Source organism: Hemicordylus capensis, chromosome 4 (genome assembly GCF_027244095.1).
Source record: "Hemicordylus capensis ecotype Gifberg chromosome 4, rHemCap1.1.pri, whole genome shotgun sequence".
In the NCBI taxonomy this organism is placed as follows: Eukaryota; Metazoa; Chordata; class Lepidosauria; order Squamata; family Cordylidae; genus Hemicordylus; species Hemicordylus capensis.
In genome coordinates this window covers 65,377,420-65,387,814 of record NC_069660.1, presented here as the reverse complement: position 1 = coordinate 65,387,814, position 10,395 = coordinate 65,377,420, and the positions used below count along the sequence as shown (strand labels likewise).

Genomic DNA, 10,395 nt, shown 5'->3' with positions numbered 1-10,395 from the left:
CTGGTTTTGGCTGATTGTAAGAACCACTGGCAGCCTCACAGATCCTGGCAGTGCTTCGATGGCAAATTTACCTGCGCAGCCACCCTCTTAAATGAGGTTAAGGAAGTGCTCGCTCCCTTAAACCCATTCCCCTGCTCGTATGCAGCACCAGCTGCTTTTAGCCAGTGCTGCAGAAGGGATGGGTGCCTGCCCTTCGCGGCTGGGATACCCATAATGCACCGCACACTTGCATGGTGCATTATGGGAATTCCAAGGGACAGGAGGACGCATCCCATCCTCCAGCCCTCTGTGTTGCCAGGGACTGCCAGTGATCGTCTGGGTGGGCGATCCACCCGCCCAGGGAGAAACAAGGGGTTGTCTGTGGTGAGGTAAGTGTTAACAGCCTTCCTCCCCACAGCCCTAATCATGAGAAAGGGCTTAGTAATTTATTCCAAGCTTTGCTGAGGGTCTCTGCTTTCTCCCTTTGGTGGGGGTGAAAGAAAGGGGGCAGAGGAAGAAAAATGCCCATGAAATGAAAGGGAGCGGGAAGAATGGTTGTTAGCACTTACCTCACCACAGACAACCCCTTGTTTTCCCCTGGGTGGGTGGATCGCCCACCCAGACGATCACGGGCAGTCCCCGCTCCCCGGCAGCACAGAGGGTTGGAGGATGGGATACGTCCTCCTGTCCCTTGGAATTCCCATAATGCACTATGCGAGTGTGCAGTGCATTATGGGTATTCAAGCCGCGAAGGGCAGGCACCCGTCCCTGCTGCAGCACTGGCTAAAAGCAGCTGGTGCTACATACGAGCAGGGGAATGGGGTTAAGGGAGTGAGCCTTCTCTCTGTGAGCTTTCTTTCTGTCTGCTCTGCATATTTCCAACTAAATGATGTACTTGATCAGTCACACTAGAGATATTTTCAACTTCAGGGATGAATGCCTTCCACTTGAGCCGTTCTATAACCTCATCCAGCATAAACATGCCCTTAACTGATCATACGTAATTACTTCCTCTTAGGACACTTTCAACCACTTTTGGTCCAAGCACGGAGTTCTCAATAAAAATGCTTTCTAGGTGGAAGGAACCCATTAACAGTGCGATGTTGGTAAATTCACCAGTGGATATCTGTATTTCTGATGCAATGTGGTACACACTCCTTCATCACAGGTAACAGCTAGTTGGTTGCTGAAGACTGCTTAGCAGCCTTTGGAAGTGTTTCATAGCTGAGTAGACACTATCATAGGAGGTAACTGGATATGGCAATACTGGAAGAAAACCAACCTGTTGGAGAGGAACATCAGTTTTACAGAAGAAAATCTCAGTACTCGGCCAAAGATTCAGATAAAAGAATGAAACTAGCTAGAAGGTTTTATGAGGAATTCAATTAACACATTAAATTTGGTATCGCTTTAATGTACAGCCTCCATTAAATAACATCTGAATAGGTCTAATATGTTGCATGGAACTAAATAAAATGAATTTCATTTTGGGATCTTTATTGGTGTGGCATCAGTTAAAAAACAGTGCATCCTTCCAGCTCATGTATAAATACATCTGCAGCATTTAATTTCTCCAGTGCAACTTTAAACTCTTCTATAAGTCAAGTCAAAAATGGTCTCTTATATTGTAAATAGTTTATTATAAATTTCATTCTTCACAACCACACTGCATAGCAACACATTTAAAATCAATGAGTCAGAAGTTGAATGGGTTTTGCTGCTGTGTCCTATTACTACTTATGTCGCCCACAGAGTTTCCTAATGTATTTAGAATGTGTGGGATATAAACAAAATCCTCTAAATTTACTTGCACACGTAGAAGATGATAAAGAATTCTTTCGGGGGAAATGAGACTGTTTAGAAATATGATTAACTATCTATTTAAAGGCTAAAGAGTCATTCTGGTGCAGGAGAAGTTCAATTCCTCTTTTCAAAGGCAGAGGCAGTGATGATGTAATGACTGACAAAGCAGTAGCTAGCTATGACCTATATCACTAAGTACATAGTGCTTTGATGCATGGAGGGTGGTGTTGTGGGGAGGATAGTGCTGGCAAAGCCTAGTATAAAACAATTCACAACATTTCAAACAGCAGCAGAAAACATGAAATCAGAATTTTAAAAAGTCCTCTTAAAAATCAATGTCTTTACTGTTTGCCTATAAGTAGGCAGTGAAGGGGCCAGATGTACTTCTTTGGGGAAGGTAAGGGGGCAGAACCCTCCAAGGTCCCTCTGTAATTTGAGCCCAAGATCAGACCAAGCAGTTCTTAACATCTGACTGAAGAGCTACAACAGAACCATCAGGATGCTCCATGTTTTGGAGTATGGTTCTAATAGACCACTTATACACTGCAGTTCCAAACGTGTTTGAAGGCATTGGATAACAGAACTTAGATTTAAATCCCAAACATTCAGACTTAATAACAGTAAAGATACACCCCAGAAGATATTGCTTATTTCTTAAAAGGGATCCCTAAAAGGGATTTCCAGGAACAATACACCTTTGAGCATTCTTAAGCTAAGAGGAAAATTAAAGAATAAGAACAAACAATGAAAATAAATAAATATTTTATTAGATATATATTTTGCTTTAAAAGTGTAACATTACAATGGCAACGACAATGACAACTATTACTTATATACTATTTTTCAACAGAAGTTCTCAAAGTAGTTTACATAGAAAAATAAAGTATATAAATGAGATGGCTCCCTGTCCCCAAAAGGCTCGCAATTTAAAAAAGAAACATAAGGTAGACATCAGCAACAGCCACACGACAGCTCATAAACACTGATTAAAACTGAGGTATCTGAGACAATAAATAAACACTTAAGTTAAAAAAATACCCTGAGCATTATTGATTTGCTGTAACACCATTTGCATTGCATGTAACATTGTTTCCCATTTAATCTATTTACTATTTTTACAAAAAACAGCAGTTTTCCTGTTGTGAAAAAGACATCTGCCTGGAGATAGTTTCATTTTTTCATCTTCATGATTAGATATTCTTCAATGTAGTTAACAAAAATGTCAAACTCTCCTATTGCTTTGTAGATGCCTTTGTCTTGCAGCTGAGGAGGAAAGGACAGAGAATTACGTACATGCTGCAGTAATCATGATTACTGTTACAAGAGAAATATGCCTAGAGACAGTTGTTTAATTTGTTCAAATGATTGATTTTATTTTCAGGGTCTCTGAGTGGCTATTTGGGTCTGAGTGGATTTGTTAGGGTCTCTGAGTGGATAAAATGATTGGTCCTGAGTAGATGTTTTAGGGTCTGAGTGCATAAAATGATTGATTTTATTTTTAGGATCTCATTTGGGATATTCAACACAAATTGCTGATGTGGGAAGAATCCATGCCAGTCACCCAGGCTAATGGTTCCTCTTTACAGATGTTTCTGGAGTCGCATGGGAAGTAACTCCCAGGAGACTTCAGTACTGCATGAATCACCCTAAGAATGTGTCTTACTCATCCTAACTGCGGCATAATCTTATGTAACGTTATATAAGCTTAAGAATATAAGAACATAAGAACAGCCCTGCAGGATCGGGCCCAAGGCCCATCTAGTCCAGCATCCTGTTTCACACAGTGGCCCACCAGATGCCACTGGAAACCTACAGTAGGAACTGAGCTTAACATGCTTAATAAGCTTAACATGCTTATTAGTAAGTTAAGTCCCATGAAAACATTGGGACTCCCTTTTGTATCAACTTGTGGAGGAACAGACTTCTCCTGAAAGCCAGCACTTGTAAATGTTAGTAATCTGTTACAGATAAATAAAAGAATATTTTTAAAATCTATCTATCTATCTATCTATCTATCTATCTATCTATCTATCTATCTATCTATCTATCTATCTATCTAACATATTTTTATACCACCCAAAACCTATGTCTCTGGGCAGTTCACAACAAGATAAAAATAAATAAATGTACGTTGAATGTACATTCCCGGTAATGCAGTTTTCCCAATGTGATTTACAACCTGGGAAATGTAACAAAAATCTGTGTCATTTATAAAAATGACCTTTCCCTGGTTTGCGTCTTTGGGTTGTAACCAGTGGCCACCTGTTCAGTGGAGCACACTGCACATCCAATTTGACAGCTGGGAGCCCCTGTGCAGATGCAATTCTGAAATGAGCTGTCTCTTTTCGCCTAAGCCTCTTCTTACTTGCCTGTTTATTTATTTACTAAACTACATTTATATATCACCTTTTTGCCAGGGGATGTTTACAATTAAAACTAATTACAAACAATCTAATAGACAAGAGCTTTAAAAAAGGAAAGGGATGAAGAAGGGAAATGAAACAAATCCAGCTACCAGTTCTTACATAACATCACATCATTCTTATTGTGGCCAGGTGGAATGACTACTAGGGGAGACAGTTCTGGGAGGGGAGGAGATGCTTGAAAGTGCAGCTCCCTCCCCATCTCCTTTCTTCTTCACAACTGTTTAAAATCCATCAGGCCTGTGAGATATTCAGGAGAAAGGATCCAATCTAGGTTTTGCATGTTTGGGTTTTGCATGCTTTGTGGAAGCGCTTAACAGAAGTAGGATGTGTGAGCTGTCTGTGCATCAGGTCCCCTCTTTGCTCTGGAAGTTTGAAAAGAGGAAGCACGACTTAGCCACACTTCCTCTTTGGGTTCTTCCACATAATGTGTCTCTCAAAAAATAATGGAAGCTTTTTTCTAAAAAGGTATTGAGGAATGTTTAGCAATGTGATGGGAAAACCTACCTTTTCATAGGTTTGTTTGATGCTGCTTATTGTGCTGTTCTTCTTTTCACATATGAAGAACTTATACTACAAAGAGGAAGCAGAAGGATTATCAATTCAGTGGTTTACTTTAGAGCCCTGCAAATTATTTTTACTCTTGTCCTAACTCAGCAAATGGGAGAGCCACATATGGAAACAGCTTCTATACATACAGATGCAGATGTGTATGCACATCCACATTGTGATGCTCATCCAGGCCTCACCTAGATGTGTCTTTTGATGCTGATCTTGTGCATCAAGATCTGGCACCGCTGCCATCACAGGGGGCATGGGAGAAAGCTGATTGGCCAGTGGGAGTGGAAAGCAGTGCTGCCAAAAGCCTTGGCAGTGCCTCATCTTTAGTCCCACCTCTGGAGGAAAGAAATAGCTGGATAGGGCATAATCACCAAAGGTTGCAACCATGCTTCTTCTTTGCCCACCCAACATGAGGTCATGAGATCTAGTGGGGTGCGGACCCATGGCCCAGTGCAACAGTCAGGGACATATTTTCAGATGACAAGGAGAGCTTCAGAAGGAAGGGGAGATTGGCAGAAATCACATGCCCCCCATGCATGAGCACCTGTGCAGTTTTACGCAGGAATGCAGCAGCTGCATATTCACTTCATTTGCTGCATGAACACAGCATTAGTCTGGAGGTCAGCCAGTATCATTATCTCTCTGGTGCAAATGGGCACCTCAGCCATGTTTACCAAAGGCCTCCTAGTTAATTCATGTCCAAGGCAAGATTTGAAACAGAGGTGTTTTGGCCCCCAGCTCACTGTAAATCACAACCCTATGCTACATGGTCTTGTTTCTTCCTCCCATCGTCTTTATGGTAGAGGGGAACCCCCAGGATGGAGCTGAACACCATGGGTAAATGCGGCGAACTTCATGTCAGGGCTGACTCTACCTGGGTCTTGCAGGGAGGACCCTATCAGGCAAGGGAAGAAGTAGACCTCAATATGCCCACCTGGAAGCATTCAAGCTGGCCCCGGCAGGAAGAGGTTGAGATCTCAAGGCAATATCTCACAAGATTTGACCCAACTGTCAGGAGCTATAAAAGGGAGGACTGGCCAGTGATGAGGGGCCAACCCAGGAGGAGAGCTTGGTGTGGAAGGAGCCCTGGGAGTCTGACTGAGCCTTGGCGGTGGGCAACAATAGGGCAGGGCTGGTGAATGGAACAAGCCCTGCCTGTAAGCCTCAAAAGCTCCCCCAGCTGAAAACTCTGAGGCCACCTCAACCTCCTTTGGCAGCAGAAGGTGGATGGCTATACTGAGTGCTTGACACATAGTTTACCTGACGATGTTGACATATCTTAGAGAAAGAAATAGTGGCTACTTCATTTTTTGTACCATCACTCAGAGCTTCAGGTTAGAGAGGACGAGACTTATGCTGTTATACTGGTACTTCTCTAAAACCTCATCCTTGGCAGAAGTCCAGACTGATTCTAATGAGTAAGTTGGTTAATTTCCCTTAGTCCTCGAAGAGAAGTATTTCCTGCTATTTGGCTAAGCACAAAGGCTTTCTTTGTGGCCAAGGGGGCCTGCTCTCTGAGTCATCCTGTGACCAGATGACATAGTGAGGACACCACAGCAAAGCAAGGTTGGGATCTGCCTGCTGTAGTACTCTGCTCACTGCCTGTAGAAGCAGCTCCTCTTAGGTAAGGATTTTACATGTATGTTTATTAAGGGAGATGTCAGCATCTAAAGTAACTTATTTAACCCATAGGCTCTGTGATAGTGACCCTTTTCTAAGCTATCACTCTGTACAGCCTGCCTCCTCTCAATGTAGCTGCAACCAATACTTAATTCTCTGTTTTAGAGGAGAGCTGGTCTTGTGGTAGCAAGCATGACTTGTCCCCATAGCTAAGCAGGGTCTGCCCTGGTTGCATATGAATGGGAGACTTGATGTGTGAGCACTGCAAGATATTCCCCTCAGGGGATGAAGCCGCTCTGGGAAGAGCAGAAGGTTTCAAGTTCCCTCCCTGGCTTCTCCAAGATAGGGCTGAGAGAGATTCCTGCCTGCAACCTTGGAGAAGCTGCTGCCAGTCTGTGAAGACAATATTGAGCTAGATAGACCAATGGTATGACTCAGTATATGGCAGTTTCCTATGTTCCTATGTTTTCCTGAGCTATGAGTCTGCCTTCCAGTTACCAGGACAGACCAGTTAAGCCCATACTTGAAGCAACTACATCACCACATGCCCCTTAATGAATGTAGTGATGTCCAGGGCATGTTACTGATCTGTGCAGCAATTCCTAGTGGGTGTAGCACTGAGAGAATCCCAGGATCCACTTAAGAAAAATGGTTTCTAGCTCAGCTTTGAAGTGTGTGTAGACAATGCCCAGTAAAATCCTAAAAGTCTGTGGAAAGGCTGTGCTGGAGTTCTAGCATCCAGAGATTTTAATGCCCTGACAAACTCTTTTATTCTATTGTGGATGAACGTTGCCTAATTTATACAGATCACTAAGTTGGTTCCTTGGTACAACAACTGGATTCCTTGGCACAACAACTGGATTATTTGTTTTTTTGCAGCCCAGAATACACACATTCTTGACTTTGGCAGCATTGCCAGTGAAGGCATTCTTGCCCACTCTTGCACTTTCAAGATGTGTATAGTACTGGTTGCCATCACATTACTTCTGCATGTTAATACTACTCTAGTATTTTCAAACTAGAAGTGGAAATATTGAATTGACTCAGTTCAAAAGCATAACATGGGGAATTGATACAAGGCATTGATCCATTGCCTTCTGTGAGATCTTGGTTAGCACATAAACTACTCCATCATCTTTCTCTCCTCTTTCCAAAGAGAAGCTAGTGATATAGAGGGCTGCCCATTTTCCAAAACAACTTTGTATAGCAGTAGTGACTAAGCACATATTTTATTATTCTTGGGCAACTGTCCTTTTCAGATGACAAGCTTTTCACTGTACATAGAGTCAGGATATTGAGATATTGCAGGGATTTATGCTGGGGTTTGCAAGACACCATGGCAAGAGTCAGCAGATGGTCTAACAAAGGAAATGCAAGTACTTACACAGCGCTTGATCGTTGTTTTCAGATCCAGCAGCATAGATCGAATGAAGCCCACACTCTGCTCAATGGTGTTGCCAGTGGTCACTTTGGGCAAGACATCTTCCACATAAAATTGAATCATTTCTGCCACTGACTGGCAGCCCAAGTACCCCTAATGGGAGAAGAGAGAATAGCAATAAAGGTAAGAGACCACGGAGAAGAGATTTCACAAATAAGTTGGCTCTTTTGACTGTTGTACCAATGACTGTAATAAAGAGATGAAAATTATTTTTCCATAGCCAGCATTTCCCACCAGAATTTCTCTGAGCAACTTGATAAACCAGGAAGGATTATAATCTCACCATATTATGCTATCCACCCATGCAATTTATGAAAATTATGAAACCCCATCCAATGCTTTTAGAAGGACTGGCTTTTTCTTTAGGTTGTTCAGACTTGTTAATCAGGCAAACATAGAGTGATTTTCTGCTTCTTTCATATAAATTAGGCTTCTAGTAATCTAAATATTATAGAATAAGACTGACCTAGACATTCAGTACCACTGCAATCTCCTCCACAAGTTCCATGCAGGCAGGGAAGGAAGATGGGAGTCAAGGGATTCCCAACGTCCTTCCAACCCTATCCTATCAATGGGATACCAGCTGATAATTTTAATCTATATAGGATATTTGTGTAGTTTTTAAAGGTAAACAAATGAATAAAAATAGTTTTCAGAACAATGCGTTCTAGTTCTCTTAATGAAAACTAGTGAGAACACTGACTTACATTTATTTCATAAATAAGCAAGACCCTCCTGCCTGACATTTGGTTTATAGAAAGAGTGATGTCAAAACTCAGTTCTGCAGAAAATAACTGTTTCATGACCCAGAACACAACATGATCTAATTTCCAGATAATGTATAAAAGGCAACTGAAATCTCACCTTGAAATCTTCCAGTAAATCCTCTTTTAACAACACAGTGTCTATTGCTTCATCTCTGGTTTGCTGTAGGAGCATGCAATGAGGGAAAAAAAGTTTTATCAAGCCAGGAAAGCGTGAACATAGATTTACACTTTTGTCAGAAGCACTGCTTTTATGTGTCAGCAAAGAGTGTAGAGCATCTGGCACTGTGTGATGTCTACCAATGAGTACTCATATTTGAGACAATTGATATGCAAAGACTCAGAAGCAGAGTGGTGAATAGTTCCTGTCACTTAAAATAATACTGGCTAACATTTATAGTCACTTAAAATGGGATAGTCAGCATTCACTGACGCGTGAATGCAAAATGAAGAAATAAATGCTTCGTTTCACTCAGGCTTTTACAAAACTCTTTTGTGATTGTCAGCTTTTGCATGAACAGCAGTATACAAATATTATAGAAGTGGTTGTAGTTGCAGTATAGAAATGCCAAGCCTTAAGCATTCATTGTTTAAAAATGCTTCTAATCATTTCAGAATCTGATCATTTGCTCTGTAAGATATCTCTCTTCTAACCAGAGAATTAGTTAAGCTAAAAATCATTGTCACAGTGACTAGAGTTTTTTCTGCTGGTTGTAGCTGGGAAGCAATCACAGCCTATTATTATTTCATTCAAGGAACTAAGAGCACAATTCCCCAGAAAGTTCTCCATCTCCCATTAATTTCAGTGGGGCTTGAGCAAGATATCTTTTTGGTGGTTTGTGTCCCATATGATTTATTTCTCAGAGCTGCAAGCAAAGCACACAATCAGCTGTCTCTTCAATCTCTGTGGAACAAGTAGCCTTTTCTTATTTAACTCTTTAAATGCCCTAGAAGCAAAAGTAGCAGCTAAAGGCAAAAAGGATTGTCATACTCACAAAATAATCTTTAATCTCATTAAATTTGACCCTCAGCTCCCGGAGCCTTAGAGGTAGGATGTCCGCAAAGCGATTACAGCTGCCTTTAGTAAGCTGACAATGTGCATTCTTGAGGCTGAGCACCAGGGACAGCAGAGTGAATGCTAGGAGAGATTTCATATCTTCACAGAGTTCCTTTGTGGTCCAGCTAGATGTTGCAAGATGCAAAAAAGCCGATCTGTCCATCACCTTGAACTGGTCTCTCATTTATAGTCTCCAAAACCAGTATCAGTTTCCTTCCTCATAATATTTGGGTTGAAATGGGGCTTCCCATCAAGAGGTGATTTTAAAATTGCTTAGACCTCTTTTTCCTCCTTCATGATATTATTTCTTGTAATTTGAATGTGGTAAAAAGTGCAAGCTTAAGTTATACCAACTATAATGGAAGACCAAGAAGGTGCTTTTCCATTATGGCACAGCCTTTTAGGAAAATGCCCGCAGTACCTTCATTGTAAAGAGCAAAATAACTTTCCATTGTTTAAATTTCTGTATACCTAATTTAGTTGGTTTTTTCTTCCTAAATTACCAGTGTTAGGCAAATCAATTTCAGATGTATAGTCTGTTGAAAAGGCAAAGACTTTCCCCAACAATATAAAATCCCCCAATATGTAATAATGCAAATAAAGCTTTATATTGTAACAAAAATACTCTAATAAGGAAATAGATTAATTGTAAAGCAATTACATCTTGGGAAACCTTTAACTTTCCTGGATAAACAGGTGCAGCTCATTAAATTCCTCCAGATTTAATCTTAAAATGGTTTTAATGAT

At 41.1% G+C, this 10,395-nt stretch overlaps 1 protein-coding gene across 1 annotated transcript; it reads right to left on the bottom strand.

Moving 5' to 3' along the window:
- Positions 1-2,527: 2,527 nt before the first annotated feature.
- IL10 (interleukin 10) lies at positions 2,528-9,745 on the bottom strand. Its single transcript, XM_053248805.1, has 5 exons — positions 9,587-9,745; positions 8,692-8,754; positions 7,771-7,920; positions 4,713-4,778; positions 2,528-3,045 (listed from the first exon to the last, which is right to left on the bottom strand). The coding sequence occupies exons 1-5, from the start codon at positions 9,743-9,745 to the stop codon at positions 2,953-2,955; spliced, it is 531 nt and encodes a 176-aa protein (XP_053104780.1). The 3' UTR covers positions 2,528-2,952.
- Positions 9,746-10,395: the final 650 nt, after the last annotated feature.